At 34.6% G+C, this 26,666-nt stretch overlaps 1 protein-coding gene and 1 pseudogene across 1 annotated transcript; both read left to right on the top strand.

The window, feature by feature from the left end:
- The first annotated feature begins 6,597 nt into the window (after positions 1-6,597).
- On the top strand, positions 6,598-10,855 carry LOC100919137 (annotated as a pseudogene).
- A 14,497-nt stretch (positions 10,856-25,352) lies between these two features.
- Positions 25,353-26,345, top strand: LOC100919138 (olfactory receptor 13C3-like). Its single transcript, XM_003763263.3, has one exon. It carries the CDS (start codon positions 25,389-25,391, stop codon positions 26,343-26,345), a length of 957 nt encoding a protein of 318 aa, XP_003763311.2. The 5' UTR covers positions 25,353-25,388.
- Positions 26,346-26,666: the final 321 nt, after the last annotated feature.

The raw sequence follows: 26,666 nt of genomic DNA, 5'->3' as shown, positions 1-26,666 counted from the left end.
GATGATTGTTGGAGGGGATGCGGGAAAACTGGGACATTGATGCATTGTTGGTGGAGTTGTGAACGAATCCAACCATTTTGGAGAGTAGTTTGGAACTATGCTCAAAAAGTTATCAAACTGTGCATACCCTTTGATCCAGCAGTGTTACTACTGGGATTATATCCCAAAGAGATTATAAAGAAGGGAAAGGGACCTGTATGTGCACGAATGTTTGTGGCAGCCCTTTTTGTAGTGGCTAAAAACTGGAAACTGAATGGATGTCCATCAGTTGGAGAATGGCTGAATAAATTGTGGTATATGAAAATTATGGAATATTACTGTTCTGTAAGAAATGACCAACAGGATGATTTCAGAAAGGCCTGGAGAGACTTATACGAACTGATGCTGAGTGAAATGAGCAGGACCAGGAGATCATTATATACTTCAACAACAATACTATATGATGACCAGTTCTGATGGACCAGGCCATCCTCAGCAAGGAGATCAACCAAATCATTTCCAATGGAGCAGTAATGAACTGAACCAGCTATGCCCAGAAAAAGAACTCTGGGAGATGACTAAAAACCATTACATTGAATTCCCAATCCCTATATTTATGCACACCTGCATTTTTGATTTCCTTCACAAGCTAATTGTACAATAAAAAAAAAAAAGAAAAGAAATGGAACCAAGAGATGTGACACTTCATATGAAAACCAGATATTAGTTATCCCAAGAAGATGTAAGGAACATCAAAGAAAGAAATATAGGATAACAATTTAGGCCATAGATCTGCAATGGATCTCAGAGGTTATTTTGTTTAACACTCACATTTTACTCCTAGGGCATTTGACAGAAAAAGAGAATACTGGTACATGCTGGCTTTCATTGATGTTTCCTTTTCCTTTTTCCTTATTCCATGCTTGATCCCATGTGAACCAAGGTTCTTGACCCCAAATCATGTAAATTTACCAAAGTTGGAAGCTGGGAAAAGAGAAGGACCAGTTAGCAACAATGTTGCATGACCTCAGGTAATGGGCAAGTCTAGGCAAGACATTAAATTCACCAGGGAGAGGAAATGTCATTGACCCTATCCCTAACCCCTCAAAGTGAACATGTTCAGTAGGACAAAGTCCAGGGGCCCCACAGCTAAGACTTTGGTCCTAAAGTCAGTGAACATTACATAATAACTTCCACTATCTAAGGATTACATACTCAAATAGTTTGTTATCTGTAAGTTAGACTTCAATTAGGTAGAGTAGTAACTTCCCTTTAATTGGTTCTGTGGGACATTGTCCCTGAGGCATCACAAAGTTTCAAGGTTTCCCCATTTTTCTTTCTATAAACTTTAAATTTCCTCAGGGACTGGAACTTTTCCTTAAAGCAAAGGGAATTTAATTACCGTTGATTCCAATAGATAACATCTATCGACAATGCTTTTTGATTAATCAAGTCTTCTTGTTGGTGGTCTGTTAATGTGAGTCTCCCAGTCCTTACCTGACTTTGAATACTAATGGCTTTGAAGAATTTAGAACATTGCTAATTGGTAATAAAAGAGGAATCTTTGGAAAGAAAACATGGTAAAAAAATTATTTTTAGTTTCCCGTGTTATTTCTGCTGCCACTACCACTCTATTATTTGAATTTCAAAGCCAAACCAAATAAATAATTTGAAATTATACAAGGGGAAATGCCATTTATAGGATGACAGGAAACAAATTTAAAAGAATAAAGGTATCAAGCAGTCACCTATAAATCCACACTTCTCAGAAGATCTCCCTGTGCTGCTGACAGCTCTAGGACAATGTCAGCTCAAAACTTCTTGGTCAGTCCTTCAGTCTCCTATTTAAAGTTCACTTCATCATTTTATTCCACCATCAGTTAACTAAGAATCACAGAACCTGAATTCAAAATTCACATCTTCAATTCACTATCTGTATGACCATTTAAGAAATCATTAAGAAACGCTTAGTCTCATGTTTTTAATCTACATAAGGAACCAGATATCCTGAACAGAACCTTCCAGCTTAATATCCATGGTTCTGTATAATTTTATCATTTTACATATACAAGTTGAGTACTTCTGATACTCTGTAAACCCTTCTAAAAGTAATGAGATTTCTTTTAATATAATCATATATTACAAAATATTTATAAAATGCAGTGCATATCATTATGAAATAGTAAAAACTAAGAATAAAGAATATTATAAGGTATAATTTCACCATTAATGGATATGAAAAACCCAAAATGGTAAATCAAATTCATATCATACAAGGACTAGTAGAAGAAAGTAAGAATGTCTAGTTTAAAGAAGAAAATACTTAAGAAGAACTTGATTGTTATTAACTAATTGAAGAGCAGTCATGATAAGTGGTGATGTGTTCACAGCAATGAAATCACAGGTATTTGAACTATATAAGAATTGGATCAGGTTCAGATATTTTGAGTTAGGGAAAGAGAAATCTAGAAAAACATTGAACTTTCAGAAAAGCAACAACCGATTCTCAGGTTATCTTAAGATATTCAGAAATGAGGCTCTGTTCACACATGCCACCTTGTTTGACCATTGAGCAATTCATTATATAGATTCTTTAAATGTTGACAAAGAACAGCGATGGTATTGCAGTAGGATTTCCTGATATTTTGAATATTTTTGAGTTTTTGAATTTGGTTATTATGTATTCATTTGAGGCAATGTGGTACCATGTATAAATGGTCAGCTTTGGAAAAACTTGGGTTCAACTTCTGACTCTGATATATTCTGGCAGTGTGACTATGGGCAGGTCACATGATCATCCTAATTCTCATCATCCTCATTCTTAGTATTATTGTTATTTAGGGAAAAAAAACTTTTATGTTAGATAAAAATTTTTCTGCTTAATTCTACAGAATAAATTTGGGACCAAAGGACAATATTTTTTAAAGTAGGGCTTCATTTCAATTTAAAAACAGAATAGTCTGCCTATTGGATTGGTGAGTCATTCACTACTGCTCTCTAGGAAACTATAAGTTTTGATCCAGTTGCTGATCTATTTTAATGGAAAGATTTTCATATATCATTGTTACCTATACCATTGCAATCACAGATCTGTGATCAATTTACAAACACACTCACACACACACATACACACACATGCATACACACACACATACTCTATTAGGAAACACTAAATAGTGCAACCATTTACAGAGGATAACTGAATTTATTTTCAAAAAGGAAAATTCTCAATGCCAAAAATGTAAATTGTATTTTAATTAGATTATTAACATGAGAATTATTTACTTTTACTATAAAAATTACAAAGAAAAGTTTTAGATGCCACAGTTTATGCAAGTGGAAAACAAGTATTGTCAGAAATATTCACTGAGGCATTGTGCCCAAGTTACCGAAACAAGAAACATAGGATCAAAACATCTAGAGATGGAATTAATCTTAATCTAGAGATTAAGAAATATATTTGACCCTGGAGGCCTCTCCCTTGTTATAGGCCAGAACTCTGTACTTGAAACAAGGAGTCTTACAAGGTGCTAACTCAATGAAATTGATAAGAAAATGATTATCTAGTTTAGCATGGTGATTAATAGTTCTCTAGTTCAGTATGATTGATTTAATCTTACCACAAATCTTGGTTCCCTAGTGATATACTGATTGGTTTATACTCAGTATACTGTAAATTATCTAATTATAATAAAGCATATGAGCTGGAACAAACTCAGCCAGGGTCAGACTCAAAGAAAACTGGAGGACTGGAGGCTGGAGCTCAAGCTCTCGGAGTCAAGGAGAGAGATTCACTCCATCTCACACCATCTTGGTGACTGGCCTGTCCTCCGGCATTTCCTCCATTGAGACCAAGCTAGCCCAGGCCCCAGGCAAGGAGACAATAAAGAATTTGGACTTAACACCTGGCTATTCTTGTGGTGATTACTTTGCTGAAACAAAGGCTGCTCCAAGACCTCCAGAAAACAACCAGAACACTACTCTCCCTCATTTTACACATGAGGAAAATGAGGCTCAGGAGATTAAATTTGGAATCAAGATCATTGTAAGTAGTAGAGCTAGAAGAAAGAAAGGAAAGAAGAAAAAGGAGGTGGAGAAAGAAGAGGAGGAGGGTGACAGAGAGGAGAAAGAAGAAGGGAAGGAGGAGCAACATAAGGAACAGGAAGAAAAGGAGGAAGAGGAGGAGGAAGAGAAAGAGAGGAAGAAAATTAAGGAGAAGGAGAAGAAGAATATTAAGAAGGAGGAGTAGGAGGAGGAAGAGAAGGGCAATTGGAAGGGGAACAGGAAAGGGAAACAGAAGAAAGGAACAAGGAAGGAAGGAACAAACAAACAAATGACGGGAGAGAAGGAAGGAGGGAGGGAGAGAAGAGATTAGAAGGGAGGAAAAGAGGAAGGAAGGAAGGAAATAGATGAAATACATATAGGTAGATCATACAGAGACAGGTAGAATATTGGTGGTGGTAGGAGTGGGTTTTGTCCTTTGTACTTGAAAAGGACCAAAAATGATATCACTGTTAGAGTTGAGTTACAACCTATTTGATTGAGGCTGCTTAGACCAATACAAGTTTGGAATTTTCTGTCAGGTTGGACACAAATAATCCCTGTGAACATTTGGATAGCTTCTCTAATTGCATGCATCTCACATATCTATTGGACTAATACAAAGCCAGATAGTTACATAGATACATAGATACAGAGATGATAGATACATAGATACATTGATAGGTACATAGAGGTAAAAGATAGAATTTATTAAACACTTATCTTGTGGTAAGCACTATTCTAAGAACAAAGGGAGAAAATACATAAGTCAGACTGCTACTGACCAAAGAATTTACATTCTAATGGAAGAAAATAACTAAAGAGAAACTGGAATAAAAGGAGGAAGGGGAGCAGTTGCCAGAGAAACCTGAGAAGTGTTCTAGAATTTGGCTCAGACAAAATAAAGCAAAAATTAACCTATCAGTACCAAGGGACCTAGGAAGAGAGATAGGGTACAGAATACTGCTAAAGTTAGAAGCTCCTCTATGTGCTGAAACCCCTCATGATTTTGGGGAGAGTGAGATCATTTCCCTTTTTATCTCTAGGTAATTTTAAATTCCAGGTGACTGGTTCCATGCCAAATTATATATTCTTTCCTGCCTAAAACCAACCAGATGAAATAATTGCTAAAAACAATCTTAGGCAGATTAGTTAAGAAGCTCAGAAAGTCAAATTAAATATCTAATTAAATTTGAAGTAATTTCACAGAGAGGGAAAAGAACTAGAATAAAAATACAAGACCTACATTTTTTTTAATCACTATCTTACTATTGCCTTGCTTTGGGCATTAAAAATGTCACTTAACAATGTGGAGTCTCAATTGTTTTTCTTCCTTTTTAATCTGCAAAATGAGTGCTAGAGAACAGGAAGTGTTCTTAACATGGGGCCTGTGAATTTGGGTTTTTTTTATATTTTGATAAATATATTTCAATATAATTGATTTCTTTTATGAATCTATGCATTTTAATTTATTAATCTAAAAACATTATTCTGAGAAGGGATTTTTTTTCAGCTTCATCAGGCTGCCATGGGATTCCATGACAAAGAAAAAGTTAAGAATCTCCTACAATCAAGTGTCACATAGGTCCTGATCCAGCCCTGAACTTATTATATGAATTTACAAGGATAGCTAGAAACATCAATAAAGCAGAAGAATTTTACATGGCAGTTTTGGAAATGGAAGGAAGAGATTTATTGAATTATAATTAGCAATGATGACTTTCACTGATACTGCTAAGATCTTAGACTTACTAGAAGGAAAGAATAATTTAAGAGCTTTTAGAAGTATACATGTGCAAACTTTTTTTTTAAATTTCCATATCAAATGAAATTTATCTTAGACATCCTTCATTCTATATAAAGTGGGTCTAACTTGTATCATAGGCAAGTGGATTTAATTAAATAGCTCCAAAAGAAAATTCTCATTATAAGTCAATCTTAGCTCTTCCTCCAACTCTAAACTTTTCTCAGAATTATATAACAAAGATTTTCAAAGTGTTTTATATATTTATGCCTTTCTCTGTGCTTGTATGAAATTACTTCTAACTTTGATTAAATATAGAAAGCAAGATACTGAATTCCTTAACTCATTAAAGATTGTTTTTAGCAATTATTTCTGCTATTAATTGGCTGGAAGATGGACAACACTAGAATCAGTAACTTTATCTAGATGGCTTTATAAAGTGAAGAATATAGACTTTTGAATGAAATAGTGACTCCATATGGATGGCATAATCGAGTAAAGAGAATAGAATTTGGGGAAAAAACAAGGTTTTCAAAATGCTTTACATATTCTATCATTTAACACTCATAATAACTTTCCAAGATAGATGCTATTATTGTTCCAGTTTCATGGATAATGAATTAATGCAAACAAAGGTGAAATGATTTTCAGGGTCACAATATAAGTGCTTGAAACAGGATTCAAACTCAAGTCCTCCTGACTCCAAGACAAGAACTATATCCAATAATACAATCCATGAATATCATTTTCATAAGGCTCAAATATTTGTTAAAATGTCCTAATGGTACTTTGTCCTCCATTCTCCTCTCATATCCTGCAGCTGAGAGAGAGAAATGGAAAACACCAATAAAACAGTTTTAACTGAATTCATTCTCCTAGGACTTTCCAAATACCCCAAACTTGAGATTTTCTTTCTTGTGTTATGCATGACAATATAGTCATCCTTTTTGGAAATAGTGTCATTATCATACTGAGCATTCTGGATTCCCATCTTCACACCCCCAGTGTGTGTTTCTTCCTCAGTAATCTCTCCTTCTTACATATCTGTTACTCATCTTCATTTCTGCCCAAAATGCTGGTGAACTTCCTGTCTACACGAAAATCCTTGTCCTTCTTAGGATGTGCAACCCTGATGTCAATCTCCTTTGCCATGGGAACCCCAGAGTGCATCCTGGTGGCTCTCATGGGTTATGATCACTATGTGCTATCAGTATTCCACTAAAATAGCCCACTGTCATGCACAGGACTATTTATGCAAACCTGGCTACTGTGTACTGGCTAATACGTGGTCTTAACTCTTTGTTTCAAACCATTCTTAAGATGCAGTTGCCTTTTTGTGGGGGAAATGTCATTGACCATTTCACCTGTGAAATACTGGTTGTCATGCACCTGGCCTGTGCTGATATCTCCCTGAATGAATTCATCATGCTGGTAGGAACTGTAATCTTCACATTCATCCCTCTGCTATTAATCTTTTTTCTTATGTTTTCATCCTTTCCACCATTTTACAGATCCATTCTGCTGAGGGCAGAAACAAAGCCTTTTCTACCTGCCTATCTCACCTGACCATGGTCATCATCTTCTATGAGACAATCATCTTCATGTATATGAAGCTCAAATCCAAAGCCTTTCTGACCACAATTAAGCTGACCATGCTTTACGGGATTTTTACTCCCATGATCAATCCCATCATCTATTATCTGAGGAACAAGGATTGTGAATGCTGCAGTGAAGAAAGTGCTAAGCAGAAATCTGTCCTTATGGAAACTGAAAGATTTGACTTGGCTCTATACTGCTGGTCCACTTCATAAGACAATAACTTATTTGGATACTTTGAATTCCTCATTGTGGTATATATTCTTCTACAAGGAAGACCACAATCCCTCTCCCCATGTATCCCATCTTATACAATTCTGGTACATTTTTTCTGATAAATTCTCAGCAGATATTCTATCCAATTCAGCTGAGGCTAACTTTTTTTATAGCTTTTTATTTATAACATATATGCATGGGTAATTTTTCAGCATTGACAATTGCAAAACCTTTTGTTCCAATTTTTCCCCTCCTTCTCCCTACCCTCTTCCCCAGTTGGCAGGTAAACCAATACATGTTAAATATGTTAAAGTATATGTTAAATACAATATATGTATAACTATACATGTTCATACAGTTATTTTGCTGCACAAGAAGAATCGAACTTTAAAATAATGTACAATTAACCTGTGAAGGAAATCAAAAATGCAAGTGGACAAAAAGAGATGGATTGGAAATACTATGTAATGGTTCACAGTCATTTCCCAGAGTTCTTTCACTGGTGTACCTGGTTCTCTTCATTATTGAACAAATGGAACTGATTTGGTTCATCTTATTATTGAAGAGAGCCAGGTCCATCAGAATTGATCATCATATAGTATTGTTGTTGAAATATAGAATGATATCTTGGTCCTGCTCATTTCACTCAGTATCAGTTCATGTAAGTCTCTCCAGGCCTTTCTGAAATCATCCTGTTGGTCATTTCTTACAGAACAATAATATTCCATAACATCCATATACCACAATTTATTCAGCCATTCTCCAATTGATGGGCATCCATTCAGTTTCCAGTTTTGGGCCACTACAAAGAGGACTTCCATGAAACATTTTTGCACATGTGGGTCTCTTTCTGTTCTTTAAGATGTCTTTGGGATATAAACCCAGAAGTAAACACTGATGGATCAAAGGGTATGCACAGTTTGATAATTTTTTGAGCATAGTTCCAAATTGCTCTTCAGAATGGCTGGATGTATTCACAATTCCACCAACAATGTATTAGTGTCCCAGTTTTCCCACATCCCCTCCAACATTCAGCATTATTTTTCCTGTCATCCTAGCTAATCTGAGAGGTGTGTAGTAATATTTCAGAGTTGTCTTAATTTGCATTTATCTGATTAATAATGACTTGGAGCATCTTTTCATATGGCTAGAAATAATTTCAATTTCTTCATCTGAAAATTGTTCATATCCTTTGACTATCAGTTGGAGAATGGCTTGATTTCTTATAAATTAGATTCAATTCTCTATATGTTTTGGAAATGAGGCCTTTATCAGAACCTTTGACTGTAAAAATGTTTTCCCAGTTTATTGTTTCCCTTCTAATCTTGTCTGCATTTTGGTTTGTACAAAAGCTTTTCAATTTGATATAATCAAAATTTTCTATTTTGTGATCAATAATGATCTCTTGTTCTTCTTTGGTCACAAGTTCCTTCCTCCTCCACAGGTCTGAGAGTTAAACTATCCTGTATTCTTCTAATTTATTTATAATCTCATTCTTTATGCCTAGATCATGAACCCATTTTGACCTTATCTTGGCTTACATTGTCAATGCCTGGTTTCTGCCATACTAATTTCCAATTTTCCTAGCAATTTTTGTCAAACAGTGAATTCTTATCCCAAAAGGTGGATTCTTTGGGTTTGTCAAACACTAGATTATTAAGGTTATTGACTATTTTGTCCTTTGAACTTAATCTATTCCATTGATCAACTGGTCTATTTTTTAGCTAATACCAAATGGTTTTGGTGACTGCTGTTTTATAATATAATATTAAATCTGGTACAGCTAGGCCATCTTCATTTGATTTTTTTTTCATTAGTTCCCTTGAAAGTCTTGACCTTTTGTTCTTCCAGATGAATTTTGTTGTTATTTTCTTCTAGGTCATTAAAATAGTTTTTTGGGGAGTCTGATTGGTATAGCACTAAATAAATAGATTAGTTTAGGTATCTATATTATATTTGCTTGACCTATTCAAGAGCACTTAATATTGTTCCAGATGGTTAGAGCTGACTTTATTTGTGTGGAAAGTTTTTTGTAGTTTTGTTCATATAGTTCCTGACTTTCCCTTGGCAGATAGATTTCCAAAATATTTTATACTATCAGCAGTTACTTTAAATGGAATTTCTCTTTGTAACTCTAACTATTGGATTTTGTTAGTGATATATAAGAATGCTGATGACTTATGTGGGTTTATTTTGTATCCTGCAACTTTGTTAAATGTTAAGATTCTTACAAGGTGCCAAATCAGTGGAAATGATGAGATAATGATTCTCTAATTTACGTGTACTTAGTACTTACTATAATTTCCAAAGATTCACACATTTAAGAGAGCATATATAAGAAGGACTCTCAGGCCCAAAGAAGAGAATCCACTAGAAGCTCATTCAGAGGAATCTAGAGGCAGAAGCTGGCAGAGGCAAAGGACTAGTGGCAAGAGCTATCAGAACCAAAGAAAGAAATAGGCTCTAAGAAAGCTAAATGGGCCTCAGGAAGGACACAAGACTTAAAAGGAAACAATAATGGATTTTTACTTTAATCCCTGGCTGCACTTATGGTGATCACTGGATGCCTCCAGAAAACCCCCAAGAAACCCACTCCCAGAGAATATCACATTTTAGAGAAGAACATTGCAGCTAAAGATACAGATTATTTCTAATAGCTTTTTAGTAGAATTGCTGGGGTTCTCTAAGTAAACCATCATATCATCAGCAAAGAGTAATAATTTGGTTTCCTCATTACCTACTCTAATTCCTTTAATCTCTTTCTCACCTCTTATTGCTGAAGCTAGCATTTCTAATACAATGTTGAATAGTAATGGTGATAGTGGGCAACCTTGTTTCCCTCCTGAGCTGATTGGAATGATTCCAGTTTATCCCCATTATATATGATGCTTACTAATTGTTTTAAATAGATGCTACTGATTATTTTAAGGAAAAGTCAATTTATTCCTATACTCTCAAGTGTTTTTAATAGTAATGGATTTGGATTTTATCAAATGCTTTTTCTGCATCTATTAAGATGGTCATATGGTTTTTCTTCATTTGGTTATTGATATGGTCAATTATGCTAAAAGTTTTCCTAATGTAGAACCAACCCTTCATTCCTGGTATAAATCCTACTTGGTCATAGTGTATTATCCTGGGAATTATTTTCTTAATCTTCTTGCTAATATTTTATTTAAGATTTTAGCATCAATATTCATTAGGGAGATTGGTCTATAATTTTCTTTCTCTGTTTTCAGCCTACCTGGTTTAGGTTTCAGTACCACGTCTGTGTCATAAAAGGAATTTGGTAGGAGTTCTTCATTCTCTATTTTTTCAAATAGTTTATATAACATTGGAGTTAATTGTAGTGTTTGGTAGAATTCAAATGTAAATCCATCTGGTCCTGTGGATTTTCTCTTAGGGAGTTGATTAATAATTTGCTCTATTTCTTTTTCTAAAATGGGACTATTTAAGCAATTTACTTCCTTCTCTGTTAATTTGGGAAGCCTATATTTTTGAAGGTAGTCATCTATTTCGCTGAGGTTATCAAATTTATTGGCATAAAGTTGAGCAAAGTAACTCCTAATTATTGCTCTAATTTCCTCTTCATTGGTGGAAAGTTCTCCCTTTTCATTTTTAAGACTAACAATTTGATTTTCCTCCTTCCTTTTTCTAATCAGATTTGCCAAGGGTTTATCTATTTTATTAGTTTTTTTCATAAAACCAACTCTTTGTTTTATTAATTAATTCAATAGTTTTTTTTTTACTTTCAATTTTATCAATTTCTCCTTTTAATTTTAGAATTTCAAGTTTAGTATTTGATTGGGAGTTTTTAATTTGGTCTTTTTCTAGATTTTTAAGTTGCAAGCCCAATTCATTGATCTTCTCTTTCTCTATTTTATTCAAATAAGCCTCTAAAGATATAAAATTTCCCCTTATTACCACTTTGGCTGCATCCCACAAATTTTGGTATGTTGTCTCACTGTTGTCATTCTTTTGGGTGAAAATATGTGTCTGTGATTTGCTGTTTCACCCAAACATGGTTTAAGATGAGATTATTTAGTTTCCAATTACTTTTTGGTCTATTTACCCCTAGCTTTTTGTTGAATGTAGTTTTTATTGCATCATGATCTGAAAAGAATGTATTTACTATTTCTGCCTTTTTGCATTTGATTTTGTGGTCTTTATGTCCTAATATATGGTCAATTTTTGGTACAGGTTCCATGAACTGCTGAGAAGAAAGTGTACTCCTTTCTGTCTCCATTCAGTTTTCTCCAAAGATCTATGATACCTAACTTTTCTAATATTCTATTTATCTCTTTAACTTCTTTCTTATTTGTTTTGTGGTTTGATTTATCTAATTCTGAGAGTGCAAGGTTGAGATCTCCCACTATTATAGTTTGGCTGTCTATTTCTTCTTGCAACTCTCTTAACTTCTCCTTTAGGAAGTAAGATGCTATACCACTTGGTGCATATATGTTTAGTATTGATATTGCTCCATTGTTTTTACTATCCTTTATCAAGATAAAATTTCCTTTCTTATTGCTTTTAATTAGATCAATTTTTGCTTTTGCTTTATCTGAGATAAGGATGGCTAGACTTCACTTGAAGCATAATACATTCTGCTTCAGCCTTTTATCTTTACTCTGTATGTATCACCCTACTTTAAATTGTTTCATGTAAACAACATATTGTAGGGTGGCTTTTGACCCAGTCTGCTATCTACCTCTTCTTTATGGAAGAGTTCATCCCATTCACATTTACAGTTAAAATGACTAATTCTGTATTTCCTGCTATCTTATTATTCCCAAATTATGCTTTTCTTTTTCTTACTCCCTTTATCCCCCTTCCCAATATTAAACTTATGGGCACCACTTGCCTCACACAGCTCTCCCTCTTTTTAGTCCCTCCTACCTCCTTTGAATCCTTTCCCCTTTCTTATACCTTCCCCTTATTACTTTTCCCTTTCCTCTCCCACCTCATTAGGTGAGAGAAGTTTCTCGGTAAACCAAATAAATATGTCAGTTTTTTCTCTTTGAGACAACTCTGATGAGAGTAAGATTCACACAATGTTCCTCCCCTTCCCTAAATTCCCTCAGATATGATAGGTTTCCTTTGTCTCTTTATGGGATGTAGTTTTCCTCTTTTTATCTCCCCTTTTTCCTTTTTCTGATACTATCCTGTTCTGTTAATTTAAGGATAGGTTCGGATCACTCCCATAAATGGCACTTTTTTAAACTCAGTTAAAGTGAAAGTAAAATTTAATTATACAATACACAGAATAGATTGCCTACAATAACAACCAATACAATAAATAATACATAAAAGACAAAGAATAAGGAAAACTATGATTAAAATAGGAGAGAGAGAGGTAAGATACATCACCGATCTAAGGAGCACTGGAAAATGGCTAGGGAATCCAGTTGCAGCCTTCAAACTCGACCGGGAAAAGTCTTATCCCAGGCAGAATAGTATCTCCGTGGGTGAAGCCCAATGAGCATTAAAACGGGACTGAATTTATAAGACTTGAAAACAAAGAAGGCACAGAGCTAACTTGCTTACATATAGAAAGTTAGGTATAGGAGAAGGAAATGCCAGATGAGCTTCCAAGATATGACTTGATAAATGTAGATGTCAGGGAGGGGGCCAACCCTCACTGGCATCCATTGTCCCAAGGAGTGGCTAGTTCCTGGGATTGTAGAGGTGAAGCCAAACACATGTGGCATATTCCCAGTCTCATAGGGTTAAAGAAAGGCTAAGTTCTCATGGAGAGAGTCACGTTCTTGAAATGATTTGAAATGAACTTACTTCTAAGAAGGTATTTCTTATTTATATACCCTTTCCATTTCTATTTCCTCTTTTTTATATATTATATTAGTAAAATCAAATTATACATGCACTCTTTATATATGTCCATAACATAAATACAGTTCTCAAGAGTTCTTTTTACCTTTTTCTGCTTCTCTTGAGTCCTATCAAATTTTTTGTTTAATTCTGGTTTTTCATTAGAAGCAAGTGAAATTCACCTGTTTCATTAAATGTCCATCTTCTTCCCTGGAAGAAAATGCTCAGCTTAGCTGGGTAGTTTATTCTTGGATGCATTCCAAGTTCTTTTGCCCTTTGGAATATCAGATTCTAGGCCCTTTGATCCTTTAATGTGGAAGCAACTAGATCCTGAGTGATCCTTATTGTGGCTCCTCAGTATTTAACTTGTTTTTTCTGGCTGCTTGTAATATTTTTTTCTTAGTCTGGTAATTCTGAAATTTAGCAACAATATTCCTTGGGGTTTTTATTTTAGGGTCTTTTTCAGAAGGTGTTTGATGAATTCTTTCAATGCCTATTTTACCTTCTGATTCTATTACCTCTGGGCAGTTCTCTTTGATGATTTCCTGTACAATATGTCTAGGCTCTTTTTTCATCATAATTTTCAGGAAGTCCAATAATCCTCAAATTATCTCTCTTAGATCTATTTTCCATGTCTGTTGTTTTACAAGTGGATATTTAACATATTTTTCTATTTTTTCATTTTTTTGATTTTGCTTGACTGATTCTTGGTGTCTCAATGAATCATTCATTTCTATTTGTCAGTTCTGATTTTTAATGAGTTATTTTCTTCATTAGCTTTTTAAAATTTCTTTTTGTATATGTCCAACTGAGTTTTTAAGTGAGTCATTTTGTTCTCTGGAATTTTTTTCCATTTCACTATTTTTTTTTACTCTGTTATTTTCTTTTTACAATTCATAAATCTTACTTTCCTTGGAGTTCTTTATCATTTCCAATTCACAAAATCCGTTTCCCTGGGAGTTCTTTACCTTTCCAATTCACATTTCATGAAGTTTTTTTTTTCTTTTTCCACTTCATCAAATTTTTCTTTAAGAAAATTATATGCCTTTTCCATACTCTCTTGCAGAATTTTTCTTTCCTTTCCCCATTTTTCTTCTAGCTCTCTTTTAAGATATCTTATAATTTCTCCTAGGAGAGCTTTGGGTTTTTGTTAAGAGGCTGCCGCTATTAGTCTCCTTGGGTTTGAAAACCTGCTCTCTTTCTCTATAGAAGCTATCCATCATTAGTATATGTTTGGCCTTCTTACTCATTTTTTAAAAGCCCTTGGGTTTTGGCTTCAGGGCAAGGAGATTACCAGCTTCCTCTACAGAGCAGAAATAGATATATGGACAGTAGCTGTCCTACAAATGGGCTGCTAAGAGTGGCCCAGCTGCAGAAGTGCTCTGGGAATAGCCTCACATTGGAAGTATCTCTATTTTGGGAATAGTCTTGCTGTACAGTGACTGCCCTGGGGCTAGTGGCTGAGCAGTGAAAGTCTCATTGCCCAGGACAGAATCCCATTGTGCATGGATCAGCAAGAGCCCCACACCAGAAGTGTTTCTGCTCTGGGAAGCACAGTGACAGGGAAGTTCTATTGCCCCAGGTAGAGTCCTCTTGCTATGTAGATTTGAAGCTGCCCTGGGCAGAGTCCCCATGTTGTGCAGATTAGAAGCTGCCCCAAGAAGTATAACTGCCCTGGGCAAAAGCCCCATGCTGCACAATACAGCTGCACAGCTGTGTTGTTGTCCATGCTGAGTCACTCCCAGGTGCTGTGTGGGTGTAGCCAAATCCTGTTAGATTCTAGCATTTTTTGGAGTACACTCTATCTTTGGCTTTAACTTCTCTGCTGATCTACTGCTTTGCAACTAAAGCAGAGCAGCCAACTTATGGTAAAGTCCTTCCTGCAAATTTTTCATCCACGGAGACCGCCCCCGCCCCAGTCCATTCAGTATGCTAGCCTCTGGTTCTGCCTCCTTGTCTCCACTGGCTTGCTCCCACCAGATCAGGACAAACCTTTTCTAGTGGTCTTCCAGATTATCTTTGACTGGTAAGTTGTACTTCCAACATTCATGGATTTTACCAATCAAGCACTATTTTTGAGGCTGAATTTGGTAATTAGTAGTGAGGGTATAAGAGGAGCTTAGAATGCCATGTGTGTCTTCTCCACCATCTTGGCTCTGTCAATTAACTCTTTTTAAAAGTATTACAAAGATATTAATTCATAACTTGGATTGTCTACCCAGTATTTCATTCTTACTATAGATTCTTCCTGCTTTCTTTACTGCTCTTATATATTAGATGATGTTCCTTAGATGTTTTTGCATTTAAACCTCATTTGTATCATATTATAGCTTGTTTTTTTTTTATCATTTCATCTTCTTTTGGGTTGGTTGAAAAAATTTTGGGGTAATGGCAGTAAGTAAAACAACATCAACTATATGACCTTTGAAGCACATTTGCATTTATAGAATTTTTCATAAGAGAATATGAGACTTAGTTATCTACACTCAGTATCCACTGAATCTCACTTTTATGTTGATTAAAATTATGATATAATCAAATGACATAATATTTGTAATGTATACAGAACAATTCTTAGAAGGTGCCTAATAAATGTTTGTTCTGCTCCCCTTTTTGTCTTTGAGGTTCTGAAGTATATATACATATATATAATATTACCTATAAGTTTACATATATATAATATGCACGTGTTATATTGCATATAAAATAAATTATGTATACATGTAATTGGAGTCTGGAAAGCATGGCTTAAAATATTGTCTCTGTCATTTACTAGTTCTGTGACCATGGGCAAATTACTTAATGTCCCTAAAATTCAATCAGTTCTCTCAGAATTATCTACTAATTTTTAGACAGGTTGCTATTTACAACAATGTTCTTCTTAAATCTTACATTTGTGACACATATACAGCATATGGTACTACATCTAGACTGCTCTCTAAATTTGATGTAATAGCTTATAACTGCTACGTGGTCCTGATTTATTAAGGCCTTTGCCAACTCTACAAAGTTTTATCAAATTGGGAAGCATTTCAGCATAGATTCAACAATCAGACTCTAGCTGTTTTCTGAGGACCAGAGACTCATTGATAAAAGAGAGCTCATCCGGTGATAACTTTTCTTTCTACCTCCCTTTCTTCCTTCTTTCCTTCTCTCTTTCCCTCCCTCCTGCCTACCTTCCTTTCTTAATTTTTCCCAGAAGATCATGAAAATTATTTACTAATGCATGGAACAATTGCAATAGGCATTTGAAGAATAAATACACACTAATGACATCATAGGTTTTACAATTTTGATTTTTGCATTCTTTTTATTGTCACACTTTGATTTCAAATCCTATGATCCTCTGGCTACTGATTTTTCTTATTATAATTTTCATTTAATTCTTTGATTTCATTTCTAAACCATCATGGAATTTGTTGGAATTGTTCCTTTGTCAATGTAGGCTAGGGAGATTGTTGTTCAATTTATTGGAATACTATCCTCACCTTCGGTAGAACATTTGAACTCCATTTCCTTTGTGGGGAAGAATCTGTCTCTTGAGACAGATTCTTCCTTGTAATGTTTGTTCATTTCTTCTCACAGAATTTGAAAATTCACTTTTAATGCCTTGAGATTTATGAATAGAATCAGATAACAGAAAATTCAAAGAAATAATCAAAAAGTTTAAACATCCAGTTGTAATATCACCGCAGTGAATAGAGCACTGGACCTAAGACAAAGGAAAGCCTGAGTTCAAATTCTGCCTCAGACATTTTCTAGCTGCATGAGACTAACCAAGTTATTTTAAGTCTTTAAACCTCAGTTTCCTTATTTGTAAGATGAGGGTGATAATAATAATGGCACCTAACTCACAGGATTCTTGCAAGGATCAAATGAAATAAAATGTATAAAGTCCTATAAATCTTATACATAAATGGTAATATAGTAATATTACTAGATAGTTTCCTATTTTCCTCCATTCCCTTCCTTAGAGGTGAACAAAGAGATGGAAAGGAAAAGTAAATGTATAAAACTTAGTGGGAGCTTTATAACAAGACCTCTGAGTAGACAAGGGAAAAAGAAACTAAAGAAGGAATAATAGGAGTAGCATTTTTATAACATTGTAAGTTTTACAAAACACTTTCCAAACATCTCATTTGCTCCTCACAGCAACCCTATGAGGTGTTATTATATTGTCCCCATTTTACTGTTGTTGTTCAGTTGATTACTTACATCCAACTCTTCATGAACCCATTTTGGGTTTTCTTGGCAAAAATACTAGAATGGTTTGCAATTTCCTTCTCCAGCTTATTTTACAGATGAGGAAATTGAAATAAATGGGGTTAAGGGACTTGCCCAAGGTCACATAGCTAGTAAGTGTTTGAGACCTGATTTGAACACAGGTCCACCCAACTCCAGGGCCTGCACTCTACTGCACCACCTAGATGCCCCCATATGCATAAACTGAAGCAGGAAGAACTTAAGTGACTTATCCAGAGTCATGCAGCTAGCAAATTTCCAAGACCAGATTTGAACTCAGGTTTTCCTAACTCCAGGCACAATGGTCTAACTACTATATGACCAAGCTGTCTTTTGATCTCAATTAGGCAGCAGTTGCTAGTTTTGTGACAGTTAAGTGAACATTTCCAATCTACTCAATCTTTACTTCTTCCAGCTCAGTTCTCAGTCCATGATCTCATTAAGTGATCTCAATCCTAAACCGCAACCTCACTCTACAAGCAGGGCAATAGATCTTCAACCCTCCCATCCCACTCCCAGCTATCCAACAGAAAATTAACATAGAGTCCCAAAAGTGACATCTCTTTCTTCTCCAAGATTCAGATCCACAAAAATTTGGGGTGGAAACTTCTCTAAGGACAAAGAAAGCATTTCTGGATTTTAACTTTTGAAAACTTAATCATCTAATCATCTAACCTATTTATATTTAATTTTTCTTTATAAATTTGACTACAGAATTGGGAAAGGATGAGTAATGTCAATCAAACATGTTTAACAGAAGTTCATACAAAATTAGAATTAGAAATTATCTAATCCAAGTCCTATATTTAATACACAACAAAAACAATTTTCAATGAAAATATTAATTATTGAAAAAAATCTTCTTTCTACCACATAATGATATAGGATTTTCTAAATTTAGGAAAATCTCGATTCAAATCCCATCTTTGTCATTTACTAGTTATATAGCTAGGAACAAGTCATTTGATTTAAATTGTTTTTGGTCCTGGACAGAAACTCTGAGGATGTTCCCCAGCCAGACTGATTCTTTTGGGAAAGCAAACTAGACTATCTTTTGTCTCATTTCTAACCTAGCCTTTAATGCTGAATGGGCATTGTTTCTGACAGACAGATCTGAGAAAGATCTTAGGTTAAAAAAGACAAGTTCTTACACTGCATCCTGGGTCATTGCCAGTTATCCTAACCTAAGTCTTGCCACTGAATTCGAGTGAATGGAAGAGAAAGTGAAACTGATGACTTTGCACAGCCCTACCTCACTTAAATCCACTTCACTTGCAAATCAAGACATCACCTTCCTGATGTCATTGGTCTTCTTCAAGAACTGAGTTGAATAACAATATGCATATGTACCTGTGTATCCTCTGATATATATATATATATATATATATATATATATAGAGAGAGAGAGAGAGAGAGAGAGAGAGAGAGAGAGAGAGAGATGTAGATAAAAGGAGATAAATATTTATATGGATAAATAGATAGAGTTTCAAAACTCTGTCTTAATTGTCCAATTTGCCTGACCTACAGTCTTAAATTGGTCACTTATTCTTCAAAATTCCTCCTCCCTACAGTTGTGTTAACAAGAACCATTTTCCTATTCCTCTAATTCACTCTTCAATTAAGATGCAGTAACATCTTCTTTCTAATTGCTCTGTGGATCACTGTCCCTGAAGGAGCAGAAAGTTTCTAACTTTGGCACTTTTCACTTTTCAACTTTAAATTGCTTTGGGGATTAGCCATGATTGTATTGGGTAATGGCTGCTTAACAAATATTTACTGTAATCCATCTATGAGAGTCTGGCAGCTTATGAAATGAATGCAAACTGTCAATTTCAGAAAATTTTTGGTGATGTTCTGGAAACAGTAAGGTATTTCTTTGAAGAAGTACAAATAATTCCTCAAACCTCCAGGTAAACTTTGGCCAGATATTACACTGGAATTTTTCAGTTTCTGATTATAACTACAGCAGAATTTTATTATATATATTGTGAAGTCTGATTTAAAATATTCTGATCTATAACTACTTTTACACATCAATACCTGGCCTACTAAGTCATTATTTGGTAATTTTATTCAATTGTAGCTATTTTCTCTCCTGAGTGATTTTATAAAAAGGCTTATACCAAGAATTCATTGTTATTCTACATAATATGTAATCTCATACAAAATGCAGGAAGTAATACTAATAATAATTATTATGATATATGTCATAATAATGTGATATAAATATATATTATAATACAGACTAATATATCTAATAATCACTATTATAAATTATAATTAGCATTTCATCGTGTTTTAAGGATTATAATGTACTATACATAAATTTACTCATTTGATCCTCATAAGACTATAATTATTTTGATTTTATAGATAATGAATCTGAAGTTGAGTGAGATTAAGTGACTTTTTCAGGTTCAGTAAGTACATAAGTAAATATCTGAGACAGAATTTGAACTCATCTTCCTGTCTCCAATTCCATCTTCTACCATTGTTATCACATAGCTGAGGAAATAGATTTAAACCTTATAAAAACTGAAGTACTAAGCTACATAAGGAAAAGAAGTGTTTATTAAACATCTACTATGTAAAAGATTTGTGGCAGCATGGTAGCACAGCAGATAAAGTATTGGACCTGGAGTTAGAAAAGCCCATCTTCATGAGTTCAAATTCAGTTTCAAACATTACCTGTGTGACCATAGCAAGTCACTTAACTCTGTTTGCCTCAGTTTCCTCATCCATAAAATGAGTTGGAGAAGGAAATTACAAAACATTACAGTATCTTTCCTCAGAAAATCCCACAAAGAGTCAGACATGACTGAAAAGTGACTGAACAACAATAAAAATATTTTTAAATGATGAAGGAGAATGCAAAATCTGAAAAGAAATAAATTATGAAGTTAAAGAATTTCCAATCTAATAAAGGGAATTCTTTTTTTTTTATTTCATAAAATCTTACAATACAAGACAAAGGGTCCTGGGTATGGTAATAAGAATAAACAATAGAATTAAGAGACCTAATTACCTGAAATGAAACTCTCATATTGAAGTTCTTCCAGCTTCTGGCACAAATAGATTTCAGTGTACAGGAACCATTAAACAAAAATCCAACTATTAGGTAAAAAGACCTAAAGAACTGAAGCTAAAAAAATAAAAGATTAGATTATTACGTTTGTTAAAGCCAAAGTAGTTTCAGAATATGCCTGGTTTCACTCATGTTGAAATTAATCCAATTCAGAAATTAAAATAAATTGAGATTTGATAACAACCCTGGATCAGATTAAATGAAAAGGAAAAATGTCTCAGCATAAGAATAAAAAATTTTTCTGCTCAAAAATGGACTTGGAAGGGCAAGAGAACTGACTAATAAACAGATTGCAATGTCCATCAAAGTACATTGAAAAGTCATTTAAAGGAAAGGAAAATATGTTAGATCATTTAATTTCTTGTGATAATGAAAAGCACAAGAGTTATAATTTGGATAAGAAAATAAAGATGTGCTTTACTTACAATAAGATAATGTCAATGAGAGAAGTAACATAATGTTATGGAGAGAACCCTGGCCTGTGATCCTGAAAACCTGGATTCTGGTCTTGGCCTTGGCACTAGAGGTATGACCACTGAGGGTTCATTACACCTTTCTAGGCCATGATGACTTGACTTTTAATTTGAAGGTAATGGGTCATATGAACTTTAAGCTTTCTCTTCTTTCCCTTGCCAATATCTGATCACCTATGATACTATACTTGATTACCCACTCTCATAACTCATAAGATTTTGTGATTTTCAGAGGATGTGCATGAGTTCAAACTCTTTCCTTTTGTCTCTTTGTAACCAGGAATAGGGGCAGCTAAGTCACCCAGTGGAGAGAGTGCTGACCTGCACTCAGGAAGACACATCTTCCTAAGTTCAAATCAATTCTTTCTAGATCTGATGTTCTGAGATGCCATGATATTTAGTAAAATATTTGTTTGAAGGAGAAATGAAAATGGTGTTGCAGTGGATAGAGCTCCAGCCCTGAAGTCAGGAATACTCATGTTCCTAAGTTCAAATCTGGTCTCAGACACTTATTGGCTATGTGACCTTGGACAAGTCACTTAACCATGTTTGCCTGAGTTTCCTCATCTGTAAAATGAGCTGGAGGAGGAAATGGCAAACCATTCCAATATCTCTGCCAAGAAAACCCCAAATGGAGTCACAAAGAGGTGGACATGACTGAAAAATGACTTTACAGTAACGAAACCAGTAGTACACCTATGGGTTGAAGTTAGGGATGTTGTCTTTTGCCTCAAGACACAGCAAACAAATTACCTTACCTTCATATTTAGGGAGAACAATATCACAAAAACTATGACAGGAGGAGGAGTACATGACTGACAGTATAAAATGCCTCAGAAATATCAAGGAGGATGCAAGTTGAGAAAAGTCATTTAGTGAGAAAAACCTCAAAGAATGTAATTAGAAGGAGAAAGTCCTAAAGAGACATATCAGAGGTAGATATCTTAATGAACAAGTAGCTACAGGATGCGAGGTAAAAAATTGTGGATGGAAAAACATGTAGAAAATAGGATCCAATTAGCTGGTCGATTTTATTTAGTATTCTCAGTAGATTGAAGAATAATATTTAACAATCCATTAATTCAAATAATAACCTTTAAGTGCCTGTTGCATGCATATTATGTAGAGGGAGCATGACATACTGGTCAGAATGTTAGGCTTGGAGTCTGAAAGGTCTGGGTTCAAATACGAGTATTGTATTCTGGGCAAATTACATAACCTTTACCTCACCACCTTCTACATACTCCATAATCTAACTACACTGACCAATATACTAGTCCTCCCATGAGACACTCTATGCCTTTTTACTATCTCCCAAGAATGGAATGGTGTTGGCACCTATCTTCACTTCTTGCTTTCCCTGCTTCCTTCAAGACTCAAATCAGATCCTCTCTTCAGCAAAATGATTTTTCCCATTTTCCCCAGGTGCTTTCTCTTTTCAGATTACCTTCATCTGTGTTGTCTGCATCTTCTATAAACTTATTATTTATTTATTATTTCCATATACTCCTTGAGAGCAAAAAAAAATTTTTTTGACTTTCTTTGTATCCCCAACAGTTAGTACAATGGCTGATGTTATAATAAACACATATGGTTGTTAATTGATTTTTAAACAAAGGACAAATGATCACTAACCCGGTATGCTTTATTAGGGGTTCCTAATTTGGACCATGAACTATTTTTAAATGTTTTTGTAACTATTTCAATCTAACTTTTTGTAATCCTATTCATTTTATGCATTTAAAACACTATTATGAGAAGGGAATTCAAAGCTTCATCAGACTATCAAGGGGATCCATGGCCCAAAAAATGTTAAAATGTCATTCATGGATTCCCATATTATATAATAGTACAATAATGGAAAAATAGGGTTAATGTTAATTTTAGCCTAGGAATGAATACATATGAAACAATTTTGTATGACATATAATCACAAACAGGACACAAAACTAGAATCTATATATACATTAGAGGGAGAAAAGGAGAAAAATGGAATAGCTCATGGAATGAAAATATTAACCAGTAAATTAGACATTATATTTTAATGCAATATGCAGCTTACAGACTTTCCTGAAGCAAATAGAAATGCTTTGAATCTCACATGTATTTGGTAATTTTTCAAAGCACTGGTTGCATAATATTGTAATATTATCTGTTATCTATATTTGTATAATCCCTCTGGAATTATAAATTCCATGAAAGCAAGGACTTGTTTTATTTAAACTTCATAGTTTCCCTTGCTCCCAGTACAGTGCACAGTGCATAACAGGTGTTTTGTTGAATGAAGAAAGGAATTAAATCATATTTACTATAAGAATATTATTCCAGAAGATGAGTGCTTCAAAAAAGCAATGTTATTCCCTTTTAGAAAAATCTAGACAGGTAATTAAGGGAGGGAAATTAGGATAAAGTAGTTGAAGGAGTAGTTTATACAGGGGGAAGTGGAAATGTTTTCCTTTTGAAAATCTAGGTACTTTTGAGCTTCCAGTAAAATATAATCTACTATACCTTATTTTGTAGAAAAGTTAGAATTAATAGGGAGGGCACTTTTCATGTTGACAGTTGCTTATCAAAGTTTACACAGTTTACACAGACACAAAACATTCCTCCCTGATCATTGATCAGAGCTGATGTTAAGAAAGGAGTTCTTGCTATTAGAGAATGTTGCAAACCAGGAACAAACAAGACAGCCAGGCACAGGGCCTCTGATACTTACTAATGTGAGATTTCACTTCTGAGTCTTATTTCTATCATGTCAAAAAGGAAGATACTGAATTAGACAATTTTCAAAGTCTTTTTCCAACCCTCATTCTTACTATCTAAAGATAGTAGAAACTTAGAAAAACAATAGACTTACACTTAGAAAAGAAGAGCTGTGGTCCTGCTTCTTCTGCCATTGATAAAATGATTAACTTCCTTATAAACCATTAAAAACTCAAGAGTTTCATGTTCTGCAAAACGAGGATTTAATAATCTCTGATCTTTTTCTTTCACAGGCTTATGGAAGGATTAAATGAAATAATATGTGGAAAAGCATTATGCAAATTGTAAAGCATTATACTTAACTATGTAAGATATTAACAGAGGTGATTAGGTAACACAATGATCTGAATGCTGGGCCTGGAGTCCAAAAAGCCTTAGTTCAAATACAGCCTCACATACTTAGCTGTGTGACTTCAGGCAAGTCATATAACTGCTGTTTTCCTTGACTTTCTAATCTGTAAAATGAGGATAATATAATAAGATCCTCCTTGCAAAGGGAAAGGGGACAGCTAAGTGGTGCACTGCATAGAGCACTGGGCTTGGAATAAGGAAGACTCATCTTCATGAGTTCAAATCTGAACTCAAATTCTTATTAGCTGTAAGACCCTATCCAAGTCACTTAACATTATTAGCTTCGGTTTCTTTATCTGTAAAATGAGCTGGAAAAGGAAATGGTAATCCAGTATCTCTGGCAAGAAAACCCCATATGGGGTCATTAAGAGTTAGACATCAATGAAACAACTGAACATTACAAAAACAAGGTTGTTGTGAGGATCAGAAGAGAAAATAATTTACCACAAGGCAGGGCACAGAATAAATATATATATAAATGTTAACTTAGTTATCATTATTTTATCTTAACTTTTAATTCAACTGCTCAGGTCATAAAACAATTCCTTTCCAAAAGGAACTGAAAATATTCCTTCTTTATTTTATTTTATTTATCTCAGCAGCTTTTCTTCTGAGATTTCCTCTTCACAATTTCTGAGACACAGCAACCAGTTACTCCAGAGAAACTAATTGTTCCATTTTTTTTTTATGTTTAAAATGTTAATGTCATGATCCTGAAGTACTCCAGGTATTATAAAATGAAGCATCATGTATGTGAGGGAAGGAATATACGATTCTGCTAACTGCAAGTTAAATTTAAAGACATGACAAGCCTGAGTTCCTAAAGACTGAAATCAAAAACAGAGGAAGGCACTTTTAGGCTTCCTGGGATAATGTAAATTGATGAAAAATAAAGTCTTTTAATCACTTAAGATCCAGAAACTCTTCATTGTGATGAGAAATGAAAATAATTTCAAACCAAGCTTCATAGTGACAACCTAATGAAAGATTGCTGGAGATCTTTACAATATGTGAGTCTAAAATAAAAGAATTTTACATTATTTCTTCCTATGAACTCCTGCAAGAGGAAGAAATGGAAAGAATAAATAAAAGTTTTGTGACAGAATTTCTTCTTCTGGGACTTTCTGGCTACCCAACACTAGAAATCATTTTCTTCATTCTAATTGTAATGATGTACTTAATAATTCTGTTTGGCAATAGTGTCATTATTATAGCAAGTATATTTGATTCTCACCTTCATACCCCAATGTACTTCTTCCTCAGTAACCTCTCCTTTCTAGACATCTGTTACACAACTACTTCTATACCTTCAACCCTGGTAAGCTTCTTATCCAAGAAAAAAACCATTTCCTTCACAGGATGTGCAATACAGATGTTCCTTGGCTTTGCCATGGGATCGACTGAATGTTTACTATTGGGAATGATGGCATTTGACCGGTATGTAGCCATCTGCAACCCTCTAAGATACCCCATCATCATGAACAAGATCATATATGTGCTGATGGCTTTAGTGTCTTGGCTTTCAGGGGGTATCAACTCAGTAGTTCAAACAGCTCTTGCCATGCAGTTACCTTTCTGTGGAAATAATGTCATTAATCATTTCACTTGTGAGATCCTAGCAGTCTTAAAGTTAGCATGTGCTGACATAGCCCTCAATGTGATTACAATGGTGGTCTCCAACATGGTCTTTCTGGTTCTACCTTTGCTGGTGATTTTTTTCTCCTATGTCTTTATTCTCTATACCATTCTGAGGATGAACTCAGCCAAGGGAAGGCGCAAAGCATTTTCCGCATGCTCAGCCCACCTGACAGTGGTGATCATATTTTATGGGACCATCTTCTTCATGTATGCAAAACCCAAGTCTCAGGACCCTCTTGGAGCTGACAAGTTGCAAGCAACAGACAAACTCATATCTATGTTTTATGGGGTGGTCACCCCCATGCTGAATCCCATCATCTATAGTCTTCGGAACAAGGATGTGAAAGCTGCTGTGAGAAATTTGCTCACTCAAAAGTCCTCTTCTCAATGAAACCCCTATGGCATAGTTCTTTGTAAGAGATCTCACATTAATCCACTTTGCTATTCCTTAAGGCATGTTATATAGCCTTCTGTCTTTTGTTTAGAAATATATATATATATATATATATATATATTTGGGTTGAGTCTTTGTGAAGAGGAACAAAGATTTATGTAGTACTGATGTAATAAGTGAGTGCTATAAGCTTAAAACAAATGTGTGCTTTGAGTCTGATACCTTTATGCAAGAGACACCAGCAGCAGCAATACAAAAGCCATGAAGAACTTCCAAGGAGGAAGTCATGATTGGAAAACTTTATCCATTTATTGCACT

The sequence above is a fragment of the Sarcophilus harrisii genome, chromosome 1, assembly GCF_902635505.1.
Source record: "Sarcophilus harrisii chromosome 1, mSarHar1.11, whole genome shotgun sequence".
Classification (NCBI taxonomy): Eukaryota; Metazoa; Chordata; class Mammalia; order Dasyuromorphia; family Dasyuridae; genus Sarcophilus; species Sarcophilus harrisii.
This window is presented reverse-complemented; position numbering and strand designations above follow the sequence as displayed.